Source organism: Hemitrygon akajei, chromosome 5, assembly GCF_048418815.1.
Source record: "Hemitrygon akajei chromosome 5, sHemAka1.3, whole genome shotgun sequence".
NCBI lineage: Eukaryota > Metazoa > Chordata > Chondrichthyes > Myliobatiformes > Dasyatidae > Hemitrygon > Hemitrygon akajei.
Window position 1 is genome coordinate 132,257,040 of NC_133128.1, and position 20,326 is coordinate 132,277,365.

Consider the following 20,326-nt stretch of genomic DNA (forward strand, 5'->3'; position numbering starts at 1 on the left):
TGATGCAGTCTGCAAGAGAACTGAGACTTGAGAGATTTGTTTTCCAGCAAGACAGTGACCCTAAGCATAAAGCCAAAGCTACATAGCAATAGCTTGAAAACAACAAAGTTAGTGTCCTAGAGTGGCCAAGTCAGAGACCAGACCTCAATCCAATTGAGAATTTGAGAACTTGAAAAGGGCTGTTCACTCATGATCCCCATGCAATCTGACAGGCTTGTGCAATTTTGTAAGAAGAATGCGAGAAATTGCACAGTCCAGATGTGTAAAGCTGATGGAGATCTATCCAGACAGACTCAAGGCTGCAGTTGCTGGCAAAGGTATCTCTACTAAGTATGACTTGAAAGGGGTGAATAATTGTGCAATCAATTGTGTTTAATAATTATAATAAATTTAGACTAGTTTGTAGAAATTTGCTTTCACTTTGACACAGAAGAGTCTTTTTCTGTTGATCAGTATCAAAAAAGCCAAATTAAATCCACAGTGATTCAATGTTGTAAAACAATAAAACATGAAAACTTCTGGGGGAGGGTGAATAATTTTGATAAGCACTGTATGTGTGTAGATCAGCAACCAATCCCCACACCCTGCCCAATCCAATCATCTGCCTTCGTGAGGCTTGTATCAATGTGTTTGAAAAGGCTTTGAGAATCTTGGGGTAGGGGGGCAGTAGAGTGGGGATAGCGGACTGGAGGATGGGGCAGTGTAAAAGCATGTCCAATATGACCACAGCTCGTGGCTGCAGCCAAACATTATTTTAAAAGCTGGAGATCACATCCACTCAAAACTCAGCATGTCGAGTTCCCAGTTTGATCTTGGCGTCAGCGTGGAAGAATCGAGTAGCATCCCGCTGCAGTCTGTCAGATATGGTCAGTGTGTTAATAAAAAAAATATTGACATTAAGAACTGTTGTTTAAGAGAATTAAAATACTGTGTTCAAATAATTGTTGGCTAAACTAATGAGTTAACACTGAGGCCTTTGTTAAGCACTGGAGCAATGAAGGGAGGAATGCAATGGGAATGCAGTTGTGGATTGTAGCCTAATCTGAACAGGGATGAAAGGGCAGGCAAGACAGAGCGGTGCAGAGAAAAGGGGACAAAGAAAAAGGACAGATTAAGGAAGCAATTGGAGATGTATTTTTAATATATCAGTTTTTATAATACTCAATGATACTGTATATTTGAAGAAAAGATTCAGGAAAAATCTATTTGCATGCAGAAATTTGCTTAAAAATGGATTTGGACAATTAAAAGTCGACAAGCCAATTGAATAAACTTTCCAGGCAATCGGAATTATTGGAGAAACCCATACTGACTACTTATGCTCCAGAATACAGAGGCAAGTAATTTGAGATGGTGCTCAGTATCTTGTAAAATATTAAGAGATGGGGCTAAATATGATCAAGGATGATCTGCTAATGTGTTATTTTCCGTTTATGTGAGTCTGATCAGCTTTCACTGCACCTTCTGCAAATGAATGTTGAATCTGAGGCACAAGCATGGGCTGGTTTCAGTGGAATCTTTCCTTTGTCTGGTGGGCAGGGTGGAACTATCATTGGAAGTGCCCGGTGCAAGAGTTTCCGCACCCGTGAAGGACGCCTGGCGGCAGCTTACAACCTGATCCAACATGGTATCAACAATCTGTGTGTGATCGGGGGTGACGGCAGTCTAACTGGGGCCAATATCTTTCGGACAGAATGGAGTGGCTTGCTGGCTACCCTTGTTGAAGAGGGTAGGTGCATTAATCTATTGACCTTGACCCCTACAAAAACCTGGAAAATGAATTACCAGCTGAAAAATGCACTGGATTTCACTGACAGTGATGAACTTCTTGAAGGCCAAATGCTTTAATTCCTATTCCCATTCCAACATGTTGGTCCATGGTCTCCTCTTGGGCCAAGGTAAGGTCAACCTCAGGGTGGAGGAACAATAGCGTATATTTCATCTGGGTAGCCTCCAATCTGATGGTATGAATATCAATTTTTTTTTCTGGTTTAAAAAAAAATTCCCTCTCTTTCTCTCCCTCCCCCCCCCCCCCCTTCTATTCGGGACTCTTACCTCTTCTCAGCTGCCTCTCACCTTCCCCTGGGTTCCCTCCTACTTCCTTTCTCCTATGGTCCACTCTCCACTCCTATTAGATAGGCTTCACCTATCACCTTCTAGCTAGTTCTACTTGCTCTCCCACCATTTTTTTATTCTGTTATCTTCCCCCTTTTCAGTCCTGAAACAGGGTCTCAGCCTGAAAAGTCGACTGTTTATTAATTTCTGTAGATGCTACCTGACCTGATTTCCTCCAGCATTTGGTGTGTGCTTCTATGGAGCTATTGGTCTTTCTCAATTTAAGCATCAGCTAGTTCTGAGAGTTCTAGGTCATTGTAGATTGGTATTGTTGAGTTGCGCTGCTGGAGATGCTGACTCAAGAGTGATGAGAATCTGGGCAGGTTAATCCAAACCCTTGGTCACACAATTTAGAAGATTGCAGCAGCTGTGGGGAATTTCATAACTGAGGAACATTATAAACAAGATGGGGGGGGGGGGGGTTCCACATCTTTATTGCTTATCTTATACCAGAATGAGGGACATCTTGAGGTGACATGAAATAATATTGAGGGAAGAAGGTATCTGGTCGTAATCTGTATTAGGTCTATGTAAATAACAAAGTGATTTTACTTGGAGTAAATCAAAGGGCAGAACTTCTGGGATTGCAATGTCTGGATTGTTGCCTGAGGGAACGAATCCAGGAGAATGTCCATTTGAAGTGGTAAGAGAAAGAAATTTGGCAACTGTTCAAGGATTGAAAAGAACAGAAAGGTGTCCCTCTGGACTATGATTTGAATCCCAGTGGAAAAGATATTTTAAAAAAACTGCATCTCTAGCAAATTTGATAACTTCAAATTATAGGGTAAAGATACTAAGAGAGTAACTATCACTGCTGAAAGAACAGCATGCCATGTGTTTCTGCATTACAAAAACTGTTGCAGGTTCTTTAAGTTAATAAATGCTGGGAGTAAAGCTCACCCCAACTGATGCCAGGTAGATTGTTAATTTTAAACCTGGGATTGATAATGAAAATCGTTGAGGTATTTATTTTTTTAAAAATGCAGGTATTTGGAACTGGGTCACAGACTAACCAAGATCTCATTGAATAACAGCACAAGCTCGTAGGCTTACTGAACAGCCCACTCTGGTTCCTATGCTGCATCGGTTCCCTCCCAGCTCTTGGGACACAAACCTTTAACCTGGTGAAATGAGGAGCTCTATACTGTGAGGAATGTATTTGTAAATGATGTCGGAACTAAGGGTAGAATAACCAGCATTCATTAAGACTAGCAAATTTCTACCTCAGCTGACAAAGTTTCTTCACTTGTTCTCAAATCCCTTGATTTCCTGTGTATCTATGCCTAAAATATACTCATATTCTATGTAAAGACATTTCTTTCATCTCACTTCAAAGTGGAAAGGGTCTGTTTTGAGAATGTACCTCCTGGACCCAGAATGCTCAACCGATACATACCCCATCAAAGCCTTTAAGAATGTTGTGTATATTGATGAGATCACAGATCATCCTTCTCATGTGTACCAGTCGTCTCATCACCTTAGAAGTCACCACGTGAATCTTTATCTCGTTCCCTCTAGGACATGTGTTGTAAACAAACCAAAATTATATGAAGTACAGCAATTGGAACAAGTTCCCATGTAACTGCAATAGAATTTTACTTGTGTCCTCTATTTCATTCATAATTAAATACAACATGTCATTGCTTTCCTGATTGCCTGCCATATTTGCAGGTTAGCTTCCTGTGATGTGTGTGCAAGGATGACATTTTCTGCATCTCTAGCCAATTTGATAACTTCACATGGTAGGGTAAAGAGACTAAGAGTAGCTGTCACTAGTGAATAAGCAACACTCTATGTGCTTCTGCATCAGCTAAACTTCAGAAAACTCAACACTCTTGTATTCCCTATTTGCCTTTCAGGTAAAATCACTGAAGATGCATCCCAACAATATTCCCACCTGAACATTGTTGGGATGGTGGGATCAATTGACAATGACTTCTGTGGGACAGACATGACTATTGGTACAGACTCTGCCCTGCACAGGATCATGGAGGTGATTGATGCAATAACCACCACGGCACAGAGGTATGTCTACTCATGAATGCGCTCGGCAGTCAGTGGCCAGGATTCTGGGAGAATTGCATCTACAATATGTGCCTGAGGCCTACACAACTGCTTTGGACAAAGGGTTCTGAAGAAATGTATGGAAGGGAAATTACGAATCCCCAGAAAACATCAAGGTTCGAGCCAGATGATAACCAATAGCTTTCATTACAAGCTGCTGAATAATTTGAGTTACAGTCTTTCCAGAGCTTTCTCCAGTGACTCCTAACAGTGTTCACGTTTCTTCCCCCCCCCCCCCCCCCCGCTAGAAACTATCACCATTTAGGGAATTAATTCTGTTCAGTTGTGCCTTCAGTCAAAAAATACTCAACTTCGTGTACAGAGTCCTAATCTATTGCCACCTGTGTGACCCCCTCCTGCCCCATAGCCCTCCATGTCCTCTGCATATGTCTTTTATAGAATTCCAACTTCCATTGCCAAACTTGGAGGCCAGGAAAGCTGGAAAACTGTAGTTTTCCATTTCTTCCTACTGTCAAAAGAAGAAATTCCTTACAGAGCTTGGTGTTAAATTTTGTCTGAAGACACTCCTGTGAAGGAATTATTGTCTCATTAGTGTTGCAGAATTGCTCATTTCAACAGTAATTGATGCATTGTGTTAAGCCTATAATAGAGTGCTGGTTTAGTGGCAAATAAGCAATATTAATTTATTGTTTACTGCACCATTATCTTATTAATACTTTTGTTTAAAGCCTAGCCAAGCACCCTCGAATAGAGATAAGCTTAAAAAGTTAACTTTTTAAATAAATCTGAAATGAAATAAACCACAATGGGTTGGAAAAAAAAATGCTGGTTAAATCTTGTGGCTGGGTTTCTGAGAATTTTCACTGCAGATTTGAGAGCAATTCAATTGTTAGTATTTAACCAAGCATTGCTAGCCCACACTGTCTCCACCTCCACACTCTCTGGCCTGCCCCTTCCCATCTCTGTCCAGCCCTGCCTTCCACCCCACACCCAATTGGACCTTGCTTTTCCTCCCACCCAGCCTTTCTCCCCTTCGAGTCTCACCTTCCTTCTGACCCCCCACCAAATGGGCTTCACTTTGTCCAGTGGGGGGCAAGAATGCTTTCCCTCAAGGTTGACTTTATATATAAAAATTTGATGGACAGTGTCATGATCATTTGTATCAATAACCAAGCTTTCTTTACAAATTTCCACAGTATAATTTAAGCTTAAATTCTCCACTATTAAGCCTCTTTATTGTAACATAGTACAGTGTCACTGTGACTGGTGTGATGCATTCTCACCTCAGCTATTCTTGTGGTTGGTCTACGTTGGTATATTGCTGATAATATGATAAACTGTGCTTATTTGCGGTACATTAATTTGCCCATGTTGGTGCAAACTATTTCACTATGAGTTACTGCACCTGACTGGCTAGTTTCAAGCTGTTAAATTAGCTTTTCCTGGAGTTATCAATTTCTTTTCTCTCCACAGTCACCAGAGAACATTTGTACTTGAAGTCATGGGCAGACATTGTGGGTAAGTTACAGATCCTTCTGCATTTCAACATTTAATCTGTTTTAAGTTAATGATTAAATATTATTGAAGTCATGAAGTTTTCTAAAAGATTTTATCAAGTTCTTCGAGCTGATTAAGTGCTTTTGAAGTATTTTCACTATAGTAATAGAGGAAATGTTTGCTCATTGTGGGGCTCACAATACAGATTTAAAAGTATTAGACTGGGGAAAAAAAAGTGAGCATCTGCAGTCCAGTAGCACAGGAAGTAGTTGGGATCTCTGTAAGTGTATTTAATCGTCATTGCATACAAGAGAGAGGAAGAATTAGAAGGCTTTGCTAATAGGATAAGGGTGAAAGATCTACAGCAGGCACAATTTCACTGGCTCTCCACTCAGCCTTGGAACACCAAGGCATTGTGTGTCAGGGTGCTATTTATTGATTACAGCTCAGAGTTCAACACCGTTATCCCCTCTCTACTAGTAAACAATTTCAAAATCTGGGCTTCTGTTTATTCCTTCTGCAACTGAATTCTTGACTTCCTTATGTAATCACAGTCAGTGCAGATCAGTAATAACATTTCCTCCATGCTGACAATCAAGGATGTGTGCTTATCCCACTGCTCTATTCTCTCTACACCCATGACTATGTGGCTAGGCACAACTCACAAACAGCATCTATAAATTTGCCAATGACACCACTGTTGCTGGCAGCATCTCAGCTCGTGATGAGGGGGCAGATAGGACTGAGATGGAGCAAGGAATTGTGGACTTCAGGAATGGTAAATCAGGAGAACACGCACTAGTCTTCATTGAGAGGTCATTGATGGAAAGGGTGTGCAGCTTCCAAGTTCTGGGTGTCAACACCTCAGATGATTAACATCCTGGGCTTACCACAAAGAAGGAACACCAGTGGCTCTACTTCATTAGGAGTTTGAGGACATTTGTTATGTTATCAAAGACTATGGAGGCTCCAATACACAGGATTGTAAGAGCTGCAGAGGGTTATAGACTCAGCCAACTCCATCATGGGCACTAGTGTCCTGCCATCAGAACATCTTCAAGAGGCAGTGTCTCAAGAAGGCTGCATCCCTTATTAAAGACCTTCACCATTGGGGAAATATCCTCTTTTTACTATCATCATGGAAAAAGTACAGGAGCGTGAAGAACCACACTCAATGTTTGAGGAACAATGTTTTAAGAAAGAGATGGTTGTTGACTTCATGAGGGCATGGAGCGACCACTCCACGCTGAACATCGATGGCTCCTCGGTTGAGATTGTTAAGAGCGCCAAATTTCTTGGTGTTCACCTGGTGGAGAATCTCACCTGGTCCCTCAACACCAGCTCCATAGCAAAGAAAGCCCAGCAGCGCCTCTACTGTCTGCAAAGGCTGAGGAAAGTCCATCTCCCACCCCCATCCTCACCACATTCTACAGGGGTTGTATTGAGAGCATCCTGAGCAGCTGCATCACTGCCTGGTTCGGAAATTGCACCATCTTGGATCACAAGACCCTGCAGAGGATAGTGAGGTCAGCTGAGAAGATCATCGGGGTCTCTCTTCCTGCCATCACGGACATTTACACTACACACTGCATCCGCAAAGCAAACAGCGTTATGAAGGACCCCACGCACCCCTCATACAATCTCTTCTCCCTCCTGCCGTCTGGGAAAAGGCACTGAAGCATTCAGGCTCTCACGACCAGACTATGTAACAGTTTCTTCCACGAAGCTATCAGACTCCTCAATACCCAGAGCCTGGACTGACACCTTGCCCTACTGTCCTGTTTATTATTTATTGTGATGCCTGCACTGTTTTGTGCACTTGATGCAGTCCTGGGTAGGTCTGTAGTCTAGTGTAGTAGTTGGTTTTTTTTTTCTTTGTTTTTTTTTACATAGTTTGGTCTAGTTTTTGTAATGTGTCAAGTAACACCATAGTCCTGAAAAACCTTGTCTCATTTTCACTATGTACTGTACCAGCAGTTATAGTCGAAATGACAATAAAAGTGACTTGGCTTGAACAGCTTCTGGCCCTCTGCCATCAGATTTCTGAACAGGGCTCGAACTACCTCATTATAAATTATAGTCATTCTTCTATCTTGCACTGCACTGCTGCCACAAAGCATCAAATTCCACTACATGTGACAGTAAATCTGATTCTGGAGCTTGTTTATACAAGTCACAAATGTCAGTGTACACAGGGGACCAAATACAGTTTTTCAGTCCTAAACCCTAAAATTGTCTTTTCCCAAGGAAAGATTCTGATTGTTGGCCCGAACTCCTGTGCCCCACTGTGTCAGATGAATTCTGTAATGTCCTAGGCTATGAAAGGGTGTTACCACTGAATTGCTGCTTATGAAATTTTCCACCTGTCAAACTTTTGAGTGAATTAAATGCCAAGTGTACGCTGTTTTAAACGAACCCATCTGTCAGGAAGTCCAGAACCAATTCGTTTTACATTATATGCCAATGATCTGGATAATGGAATTGATGGCTTTGTTGCATAGTTTGCAGACGGTATGAAGATAGCTGGAGGGCCAGGTAGGTTTGAGGAAGTGGGGGGGGGGGGCTACAGAAGGACTCAGATTAGGAGAATGGGCAAAGAAATGGCAGATGGAGTACAGTGTCAGGAAGTATGTAGTCATGCAAAAAGATTGACTTTTCTAAATGGAGAGAAAATATAAAAAACTTGAGATGCAAAGGTACTTGGGAGTCCTTGTGCAGGATTCTCTAAAGGTTAGTTTGCAGGTTGAGTCTGCGGTGAGGAAGGCAAATACGATGGTGGCATTCATTTCAAGAGGACTAGAATACAAAAGCAAATTGAAACTTTATAAAGCACTGGTGAGGCCTCACTTCGGGTATTGTGAGGTGGTTTAGGTTCTTATCTTAAAAAGGATATGCTGAAACTGGAGAGGGTTTAAAGGAGGTTCATGAAAAAGTTTCCAGGATTGAGTGACTCGTCATATGAAGAGTTTCTGATGGCTCTGGGCTTGTACTCACTAAAATTCAGAAGAATGAGTGGTGACCTCATTGAAATGTATGGAATGATGAAAGCCCTTGATAGAGTGGATGTGGAGAGGATGTTTCCTATGGTGGGTCTAAGACTAGAGCACACAGCCTCACAAGAAAGGGGCGTCCTTTTAGAATGTAGCTGAGGAAGCATTTCTTTAGCTTGGGGTGGTGAATCTGTGGAATTCTTTGCATAGGTACCTGTGGAGGCCAAGTCTTTATGTATATTTAAGGCAGAAGTTGATAGATTTTTGATTGGTCAGGGTATGAAGGATTACAGAGAAAAGTCAGGAGATTGGGGCCGAGAGGAAAATTAGATGAGCTATGATGAAATTGCAGAGCAGAGTCAATGTGCCAAATGAACTAATTTTACTCCTATATCTCATGGTCTTACGGTGATATGGTCTAAGCTTTGGTAAGATGCTGTTTAACACCTTGTCTAATTTATATTCCCCTCTGAAGTTGTTAGAGAATGTTGTATATGGAAACATCATGTAAATTGGCTAGATTAAAATTACCTTAGATTTTGTCAGATCTTTCAGCTTCGGGTGTCATTCAAATCTATCCAGTGTAATGATTTATTTTTCTTTAGTTGAATAACACTGATAGCTGGCTGTACAGAGCTCAAACTTAACTTAAAACCTTGCTGGAACGTCTCTATCAAGTGAACATTGAAAGTGTAGAGTTCGCTATCACAACGTAAAATTATGATTAAAGCACAGATGTTGAAAGGAGAAAGCTGGGATAGTACAAGAGAGAGAGAAAGTAAAAGAAGATTTTTGTGTTTAAAGTGATAATGAGGAAAAGAAGAACAAGTAGAGATTGTTTTGGGCAGAAAGTCCTGTACTAAGCAGCTCTCCTATAGGTAGTTTTGTCATCAGCTAGAGCTGTCCTGTTACTGGTTGCCTTGGTAATTGATCATCTTGCCTTGGTCTTTATTTTTAGATACCTTGCACTGGTGTCTGCATTGGCTTCTGGTGCCGACTGGCTTTTTATCCCAGAGGCCCCTCCAGCAGATGGCTGGGAAGATTTAATGTGTAAGAGACTTGGAGAGGTAAGGAACAGTTGGATATCTGGCTGCCCTGTTTTTCAAAAGATAAAAGCCTAAAATAAATTTTGACCATTTTTGTGCTGTATTTTAATACTAATTAATTCTATTAGTCATTAGATCAGTAAAATCACTGCCTCAGTTAGCATGGGTTGAAACTCTTGTATTAAAAAGTACACTGTACAAGAGTCCACTGATAGTTTGACTGGCCATTTTGAATTAATGTACAATGATGGGCTTGAACTCTGCACATCCTAACAATTTGAGAATGATATTCACTGAGCTACAGTGACACCTGTTGTGTGGAAACAGGTTTGTGGTTTTGGTGAGTGGGGACAGAAGTAAGTTAACTGTTTATTGACAGGACAGGGCAACACTAAACGTTCAGTAAACCCTGCAATGCTCAGTTACAAATACTTAATCTGATTTGGATGCCCGAAGTGGTAGGACAAAATAGACACTAAACATACATGTAGTAGTGAATACTTCTCTTAAGTGATCGCCCAGGCCCTCTTTAATGCAGCACACCCCAACTATTTGCTATTTCCATAGCACTCTTGACCATCCAGTCCACGACAACCTAGAGATTAAAATGGAACCATCTGGTTACCATGCGCTAGATTTAAATTACCAGCTGAATGGCAGGTAGTGGTGGGGGGTGGTCTGCAGTGCTCCTTACGCACGCCAATCCCCATCTCCTGCATTGAGGTGACTTTCGATGAGTGGATAAGTTAGACACTTACTGTAACATTTCACCCCTCAAAAGACACAGCACTGTGACACTTGGCCTGCAAGCTAGTAAACCCCCCCCCCCACTATAATCAACAGCACAATGATACCCAGAATTATCAGCCCATCAGTTACTACCCAGTGTACTGCAGAAGTCCATGAACCTCCTATACCTCCCAAAAGACCCCAACTCCCCTCCCCCATCTCCCAGGCCCCCCAGGTCTAGGAGTTATGGAACTGGCCCCCTACTTTCCTGATTTTATTTACTGACTGCTGGATATGATCAGCCAGGTGAGTGATGTTCCCAGGCTCATCGGGAATGTAGGTGCAGCACTCCTGACCAGTCACAGCACCAGTGCCATCTTTCTCCCCAAGCAGGTAGTCCAAGGCCATCTGATTTTGTGAAGTCACTGTTCAAGTAGCCAGCATCTCAACAGACACTCTGGCTATTGAATCCTCTGTATGCCTGAACACTGTGGCCATCTCATTGCCCAGCATCTCCATCACAGAGGCCATGCATATCAGTTCCCAGGACATCCTGGCATCCTGGCCGTACCACACAGAGGAAGACAATCATCCAGAACCCTTCTGCCTCTTACTGCACCGACCTTTATGGGCAGGGTGCTGGTCCAGGCTGTTAATGCGCTGTACGTACGGTATCACGTACCCCCAGGTGGCCATCCGTACCATCCCATTGGAAGTTACAAGTAGGCACAGGTGCCACATGTCCATTAACTACCGTTGAGCATCCAGGGAGTGCCCACCTTCACGGCACCATTCAGCGTTGATGCAGTCATCCCAGGGTACTGCTCCCACTCTCACTCGCTGTGCCTTACTGACTGGTTGGACCTGTGCCTGCAGCAACACTCCTTCCCGCTCCCTGTTGGTGTCGTGGTTTCTCGTGCCTCACAAATGACCAGGAGACGCAGAAGATTCTTCAAGAAGGGTTAAACTTTAATTTGCAAATCAAAGCTGAGACAGTCATTGAGCTAGACGCTGATTGCCCACCGATCCCCGGACACAGCATTTTTTATAGCAATCTCCTGGTCCAGTTGCTATAGTTGCGTATCACACGTACATCTTGTCCCTATTGTTTCTACCCATTGACTTAATCATGTTCTAATCTACATCTCTTTAGCTGCCTCTCATCAACATACCATTTCCTTCTGCATTTTTAGGATTTCAGTCTCCTACTAAATTGGGTACATGCATAGCAAATAGCAATCTCAGAACTGACCAATGTTCTAATCTACATCTCTTTAGCTCTTTAGCTACCTCTCATTAACATGCCATTGTCTTCTACATTCTTAAGATTTCATTCTCCTACACATGCATATCAAATAGCAAGTTTCAAAACTGACTTCATAGTTTTGGTAAATTTATACTTTTATACTCCAATATTGGCAGAGGGATTACTCTCCAAGTAATGACTTTGGACTTAGACAGATCATGAGCAGGGAAGTACCAGCCCTCCACCAGGGGTTACGGAGACCCAGGTTCATTGAGGCAATTCCCATACGATAGGGTGAGGTTGGTTGGAATGGACAGAGTGGCGAAACTCGACGAGTTCCTCCAACAGTCCTGCTCTTCATTGAATGGGATCGGTTTCGGTGGCACGTGATAGTGTTCTCATGCAAGCCCAACAGTCTGAAGCATTGATGTGGTTCGCCTACTCATACACCTTCCATGGGAATGTGTTGTAGGATCTCACAGTGACTGCCATCATTGCCACTGGCCCCAGCGAAGTATCCCCTTTTCCCCTAGTAGTGCCATCAATCGTGTAATCCCCTGGTCCATGTGCCACGGTCTCCCTGCGCCCTGGTGGCACGACACCCAAACCTTCCCTGATCCCTCCTCCAACTCCACCCCCTCCGCCTTTGGAAGATCCGACATTGCCAGGACATCAGGGAGCCTCCCTGGTCCTCTGGCTGGGAGTTCAGGTAGTGCACAGCCTGCTGTAGCAGACTGAGCACCCGTGAAGGGTGCAGGTGGGGGTCAATAACTCTATCTGATGTTTCAATGCTCGATCAGCCCTCTTGCCTGTGGGTAGTAGGGGATGCGGTATGCCCACTCCTTGACTTCGGCTCCTGAGAAATGTGAGCTATTGTCCAAGTGGGGCGGCTGATGACATCCTCAGCTAAACAGCAGGTAGTGGGAGAGGCTGCAGTGATCCTTACAAGCGCCAGTCCCCGCTTCCTGCGGGAGAGTGGTTTTGTTTTGATGAGTGGATGTTTATAGACACTTACTGAAACACCTGCTAATTTCCAAGTCTGATTAATCAATCTAATGTTTCCTTTCTCCAGAGTCGCAGTAGAGGCTCAAGACTGAATATCATCATCCTTGCAGAGGGAGCGATTGACCAGCATGGAAATCCCATCAGCTCCAACTACGTAAAAGATGTAGGTACCAGAAGCAGCAAGAGCATCACTGAAATGTTATAATGAAATTGATTTTCCCCAGGATATGCCTTTATGTATATTTGATGTGTTAATTATTAGCCTTCAGAAATGATGCAGAGTGTAGCTACTTGAGATATGGGGACTTGTTTATAATTCATACTAAAGGGAATAACTAGGGTATCAACCACTTTATTTAAAGGACAGTGGAGACCACACTGTTTCCATTTGATAGAAGTTTTGTACGTGGATTGATGTTTATGACAACCTATGAAAGTTTTCTTTTTTATGGTCCATTCAACCACCTTACCCCCACCTCATCAAGTAATTTTATCTTTTTTATTTTTCCACCCAGCTTGTTTCTAAACGCCTTGGATTTGACACACGGGTCACTGTCTTGGGGCATGTCCAACGAGGAGGAACACCTTCTGCATTTGATCGAATTCTGGTGAGCTTATGTAATTATTCTGACTGTTATGGGCCTTTAGCTCCTTCACTGTGGGGCTTCCCCGAATGGCTCTCAAAGTAGCTCGAACATGTTATATACGAAGCTTCAAACCTAGTTCCCAAATTGGAGTTGGATAGGCAAGAGAGTTCAGCACCAGTAGAGGTGCTAGGGTTTGCCTTGGGAACCAGCTAAAAAAGTACAGGACCCAAAAGTACTCTCCTTAACTTAAATAAGGACAATTATAAGGGTATGAAGATGGAATTGTCAAAGATTTATGAGGAAAATGAGCTATGAGATGTGTCAGTAGATGAATAGTGGCAGATATGCTGATGGTTTGACACTCACGTTCAGCAGGAATTTATCCTAATTAGAAAGAGGGGTTGCATGAGAAAGAGGCACAACTTGTGGTTAACAAAGGAGGTTGAGGTTAGTGTTAAAGTGAGAAGTAGGACACACCTAGTCACAAGAGCTGCAGGAAGGCCGGAGGACTGGGATTTTGGATCAAGTAGTGAAAGAAAGGGAGAGAATTGATCTTGTATTGGAAATTTTACATTTGTCTTGGCTCAAATGTCCTCACTCAAAATACAAATGCTACTCACTGAACCATATTATTTGACATGGTATGTGGAAGTAAAATTCAAAGCCAATCAATTAACTGGTGTGGATAAGAAACAGATTTATAACTTTAAAGTTTATTTTTTATTGGTGATACATATTTTTCAGATTTTTGATTTTAGACAAATCAAGATTAAATATTTAATAGTGGTGCGTAAATTCAGAAAGGCTGCCTTTCAAATCATCACAAAATCACAGTAAACCAAATCTCTTAGAGCTTCTACTCTAAGGCTGCACAGTAACACAAATGGGATGTTAGCAGTAAGAGATATTTATACTGGTTTGAAAACTCCCTTGAGAAGCCAGAAACACTCCTGTCATGCCTTTGTCAGAGCCGTTATTTTCCAGAAGCATACACAAATGTACAGAAGGAGATCAGACAAATTCCCAGAAAAGGTAAGATACGAGATTCTGCAGATGCTGGAAATTTTGAGCAACACAAACGAATTGAAAATACACGTGGACTAAGATGTTAACTGTCCTGTGCTATCATCAGTGTGATATGATATATATCAGTATCATATGTGCTGTCACATACAAAATGCTGAAGGAATTCAGCAAGTCAGGCAATATCTGTGGAGGGGGATAAACAGACAGCATTTCAGGCTGAGACCCTTCATCAGGACTGTAATTAAGGGGGAAGAAACCAGAACAAGAAGCTGTCAGATGATAAGTGAGGGGGAAGGAGGATGCGTGAAGGGGAATGAAGATGGGAGGTTTTTGAAATAGCGCTTCATTGCCCCATACAATCAAGTGTCTTTAGTTTGCTGATAATAAAATGGTTACAGCTAAAACACAAAGTTGTAAATGTGCCATGAATATGAATGTTGCAGACATTGTATGCGTTGTGTGGCAGCTGGCCTGATGACCTGCTTGCAGTCAGTGCTAAGGATGTTCGCCCACATTTTATTTGGGGTAATTTGGTGAGCTTTTCTGCATGCCAGTGCAAAAAGCATCTTAACATTCCTGTAACCAGAATATCTTCCAGTTATAAATTAGTTCCTATTTTACAGAAAAGCATGTCACAAGCTCACTCAACATGATTACTGTTACTCTACAGTATTATGGTGAATTGAATTGACTTTATTACTTACATCCTTAATATACATGGGGAGTAGAGATCTTTACGTTGTGTCTCCGTCTAAATGTGCAATTATAGTAATTTATAATAAATAGTATGTATAATAGGACAGTCATTATAACACAGATCCATTGATGTCAATAGGGGTGAGCCTCTATTCCTCCTGTAGTCCACAACCAGCTGTTTTGTTTTTGCAACATTGAGGAAGAGATTGTTTTCTTGACACCACTGTGTCAGGGTGATGACTTCTTCTCTGTAGGCTGCCTCATTATTATTTGAGATTAGGCCATTTGGTGCAATTAGCAGATTAGAGCTGTGGGTGGCAATGCAATCATAGGTAAACAGAGTAAAGGAGGAGGCTTAGGACACAGCCCTGAGGGGTTCCCGTGTTGAGGGTCAGAGGTGAGGGAGCCCACCCTTACCACTTGCCGGTGATCTGACAGGAAGTCCAGGACCCAGCTGCACAAGTGCTGGTGAGAGCCAATTAGTATGAACGTGTATTTATTGTATTGCCCTTCCGTGTAATAAGAGTATAGAATTGGAATGAGGCAGTGTGGAAACAAGCAGTGGCTAGTTTCAATGGGCTTGAAGTATCGGTGGACGTTAGTTTTTAATAAAATATTGTAAAAGTATCAAAAGAACAATTGAATGGCAATTCCCAAAGCAACTCTCTTAAGTGGCCTCCTGCTGTAAAACTGGTAGCGTATGTTAAGAGTCAATGATGTCTGGTTACTACATGAAAGTTGCATGTAAACAGTTTTTTTTCCCAAGACTGATTGTTATTTTAATACTTATAGAGCCCATTCATATATATGGGGTGCTCCTAAGTCAGGTGTTCGTATCCTGAGGGGACATAGAAATTACTGCATAGAAAGAGACTATTCAGCCCAGGTGGTTATGATATTTTCCATGTTTCTCATGAAACTCCTCTAACCTTATTTTATCCAGTCAAATTTTTGATTAATTTCCCCTTTTGATTATTTTCTCTTGTCTGGTTATATACTTTGTTTTCCATCCTCAGAGCAGCAAGATGGGCATGGAAGCTGTACTCACACTGTTGGATGCCTCGCCAGAGACTTCATCTTGTGTTGTCAGCCTCTCTGGCAACCAGGCCCTGCGGCTGCCGCTGATGGAGTGTGTGATGCTGGTGGGTGACAGTTTCCACATTAAGTTCTATTGCTGACGGGACTCACTTAGTGCCAGCCAACTGCTCCAAATTTGGAGGTGGCAGCTGCCCCCTCCATTCATAAGCGCTGACCTGATCTAAAACCTGGCTGCTTAAGAAACTGTAGATCAGAGTAAAATACAAATGGAGGGTGCAGTATTTTGATCAGAAGCCAGAGTATTATGCCTAAACAAGGGAGACCACATCAAAGGGAGAACAGCTGGCTGGGGTAGGCTGGGAATACTGTTTGGATAGCTGAAGAACAGTGGAAATCTTTCAAGGAGATATTTCAGTGCTCAACAGAATCATATTCCAGTAAATGCAAGGGCAGTAAGGGTGGGAAACGCTAGCCTTGGATAACATAGTTAAATCAAATAGACATCAAACTAAAGGCTCATGCAGACAAAGTTGCCAAAAGTAGAGGGAGACTGGAAGTTTGAAAAACTTTAAACAACAATGAAGAAGCACCGAGAATGCAATAAGCACAGGGAAGATAGATTATGAACATCAACTAACTTAAAATATAAAACAAACAAAGTTTTTGTGATTATACGTATAAATCAGTAAAGGGTGGCTAAATTGAATGTAGGTCCATTGAAAGATGAGTAGAGAAGATTAATATTGGGTAATGCAGAAATGGTTCAAGCTTTGAAAGAAATAATGTGTCAGCCTTCCCAGTGGAGGACATGTCTAACGTACCAAAGAGAGATGTTAAGGATGTAAAGGTAGATGATACAATCACTATCACTAAAGAGGTAGAGCTGAGAAAACTAAATGACCTAATGGTAAACAAACCCCTGGCCCTAATGGAATTCATCCCAAGGTACTAAAAGAAATTGATAAAATTTATAATAGAGGCTTTTATGTTAATTTACCAAAATTCTCTAGGCTCTGGACAGGTCCTGGCGGATTGGAAGACAGTAAATGTCACAAACTATTCAAAAAGGATGTAGACAAAAGACCGATAACTAGGCCAGTTAGCTTAATGTCTGTAGTCAGGAGAAATGCTTGAAGCTGTCATTAAGGAAATAAATAATGAGACACCTGGATAGAAATTATTCCATCAGACAGTTGTAAAATGCATTCAGGAACCACATGTCTTGTTTGACACACCTGCTGGATTTCTTGGAGGATCTAAGAAGTACAGTGGACAGAGGGGAACAGGTGGCTGTTACATCCTTGGATTTCAAGAAAAGATTTGATAAAATGTCACATAAAAGACTTACCTATAAAACAAGGATGTATGAAGTTAGGGGTTATGTATTAGCATGGATAGAGGATCGGTTTTATATATGAGAGAGAGAGTGTGTGTGTGTGTGTGTGTGTTAAGTGAGTGGGCAGTGTTCTGGTAAATGGCATACAGTGTAAGTAAATGTGATGCCATACAATTTGGAAGGAATGTAAAAGATCGGAACACTGGTTTGCAGCATGCTGTTGTGCAGAGGGACTTGGGAGTGTTGTGCAGAAATCTCAAAAGGTTGTTTTGCAGGTGCATGAGTTATCAAGAAGACAAATGGAATGTTGCCTTTGTGCTAGAAGGATTGAATTTAAGAGTGGGGAGGTTGTGCTGTAACTGTACTGGTTAGACACATGGAGTACTGCATGCAGTTTTGGTCTCCTTACTTGATGTACTGGGTTTGGAGGCGCTTCAGGGGATGTTCACCAGGTTGATTCCAGAGGTGAGGGGATTAGTCTATGAGGAGAGATAGGGTATCTTATCGAAACATATATAAAATAATGAAAGGTTAAAAAAAGATAGGTAAAATAGAGGCGAGAAGTTTGTTTCCATCGATAAATGAGACTAACAAGGGGGCAGAGGTGAGGCAGAACTGCTTTTCCCAGTGTGTAAAGTGTGCAATTCCCTGCCCAGGGAAACCGTAGAGGCTCGTTACTTCATCAAATATATTTAAGGCACGGAAAGATTTTTGCATAGTAGGAAGTTTAAGGGTGGGGTGGAAAAGGCAGGGAGGTGGAGCTGAGTGCATGGCCAGATCAATCATGGTCTTGTTGATTAGTAAAGCTGGCTCAATGGGCCAGCTGGCCTACTCCTGCTCTTATGTCCTTTATAGAAAGCAGGCAGCTAGAAACGTGGGCAAAGGGAATGTATTTGAGAGTTTATTTATATATTCACTTTTTTTTAATCCAGCTATTTGGTACAATTGAAGAGCAATGTTTTGTACTTGGCTATTAAAGTATGATTTCTTTTGAGTTGCAAGACCATTTGTTGTGATATCTCAATTTTCATGGACTGCTTGCATTGTAATGTGTTCCATTGCATTTTTCCAATTATGGCAGTTCTTTATTGGAAATAATTTCAGTGGTCCATCTGAAGTCTGATTTGCCATGATTTATACTGTAAGACGTGGTAGAATTAGGCCATTAGGTCCATCAAATCTGTTGTGCCATTTTATCATGGCTGAGTTATTATTCTCATAACATCATTCTCCTGCCATCCCCATAACTTAAACCCTTACTAATGAAGAACCTATTCCAAGATCTGAACTCTGAAGATGTGCCCTCTAGTCCTGGACTCCTTGTATGTTAAATCTTTCATTGACAGGATCATTTTCATAACCCTCTTCTGGACTGTATACAATGTCACCACATGCTTCCTTAAATATGGGGCCCAAAACTACTTGCACTACACCAAATGTGGTCTGACCATCGCCTTATAAATCCTCAACAATACATCCCTGCTTTTATTCTGTAGTCATCTAAAAATTAATGCTAATTGCATTTTTCTTCCTTACTACTGACACAACCTGCAAGTTAACCTTTAGAGAATCCTGCACTAAGATTTCTAAGTTCCTTTGCACCTTGGATTTCTGAATTTTGAAAATAGTCTATGCCTTTGTTCCTTCCATAAAATTGCATGACCATGTACTTCCCTCCGCTGTATTGCATTATCCACTTGCTTCCTCCACACTACCTACCCCTCCGTCTATCTTTGTATTGTCTGCAAACATAACCACAAAGCCACCAGTTCTGCCATCCAGATCGTTAACTATAACATAAAAAGTAGCTGACCCACCACTGGCCACTTGAGAAGACTACTAGTCACCAGTAGCTAGCTAGGAAAGGTCCCCATTATTCCCACTCTTTGCTTTCTGCTGGTCAGCCAATCTTCCATCTGCTATTAACTTTCCTGTAACACAATGAGCTCTTACTTAGCAGCTTCATGTGTGGCACCTTGTGGAAAAACCTGGAAATCCACTGACAATTCTTTGTCTATCTTGCTTGTTACTTCCTCAAAGAATTCCAGAAACCATGCTGACTTTGTCCTATTTTATCATGTGCTTCCAAGTATCCTGAAATGTCACCCTTAATAATGGACTCTTACTAACCACTGAAGTCAGGCCAACAGGCCTATAATTTCCTATCTTTTGCTTTCCTCCCTTAAAGACGGTTGTGATTTTCCAGACTTCTGGAATCATTCCTGACTACTGATTGTTGAAAGATCACCACTAATGCCACTACAATCTCTTCATCTACCTCTTTCGGTACCCTGTGGTGGTATCCATCTGGTCCAGGTGACTTAACTACCTTCATACTTTCAGGTTCACAAGCACCTTCTTAGCAGTGGAGATTGCACTCACTTCTTCCCCCGACTCTCGAATTTCTGAATTCCTAGTACGTTGCTAGTATCTTCCAAAGTGAAGATTGACGCAAAACACTTATTCAGTTCATCCACCATTTCTTTTTTCTAATTACTACCCCTCCAGCGTCATTTTTCAGTGGTCTGATATCCACTTTTCTCTCTTTTACTCATATATATGTCTGGGGGAGAAAACTTTGGTGTCCTCTTTTATATTATTGGCTAGTTTGCCTTCATTTTTCATTGTTTTGCTTTATTTATTGTCTTCTGTTGGTTTTTAGAAGTTTCCCAATCCTGTAGATTCCTACTAGTTTTTACAATATTGTATGCCCTCTCTTTTGCTTTTATGCTTTCTTTGACTTCCTTTTTAGCCTCATTTGCCTCATCCTCCCTTAGAGTGCTCCATCCTCTTTGCGGTGAAATGATCCTGTCTTTTGAGTTATCCTGCCATTGCTACTCTAGTCAACCCTGCCAGAGTCTTCTTCCAATCAACTTTGGTCAGCTCCTCTCTCATGCCTCCATAGTTACTTTATTGATATTGGTTTACTATTGTCACATGTACCAAGATACAGTGAAAAGCTTGTCTTGCATACTCTTTAAACAGATCAA

At 41.8% G+C, this 20,326-nt stretch overlaps 1 protein-coding gene across 2 annotated transcripts in view; it reads left to right on the top strand.

Moving 5' to 3' along the window:
* Positions 1 to 20,326, top strand: part of LOC140728176 (ATP-dependent 6-phosphofructokinase, liver type-like) — a 49,150-nt gene that overhangs the window by 10,600 nt on the left and 18,224 nt on the right. The window contains exons 4-10 of one of the 2 annotated variants that reach the window (XM_073046492.1): positions 1,540 to 1,729; positions 3,975 to 4,140; positions 5,614 to 5,658; positions 9,586 to 9,694; positions 12,721 to 12,816; positions 13,169 to 13,261; positions 15,979 to 16,104. In XM_073046492.1, coding sequence (XP_072902593.1) covers positions 1,540 to 1,729; positions 3,975 to 4,140; positions 5,614 to 5,658; positions 9,586 to 9,694; positions 12,721 to 12,816; positions 13,169 to 13,261; positions 15,979 to 16,104 — 825 coding nt within the window. The remainder of the gene's footprint in view (positions 1 to 1,539; positions 1,730 to 3,974; positions 4,141 to 5,613; positions 5,659 to 9,585; positions 9,695 to 12,720; positions 12,817 to 13,168; positions 13,262 to 15,978; positions 16,105 to 20,326) is intronic. The other variant, XM_073046491.1, reaches the window with a different exon arrangement.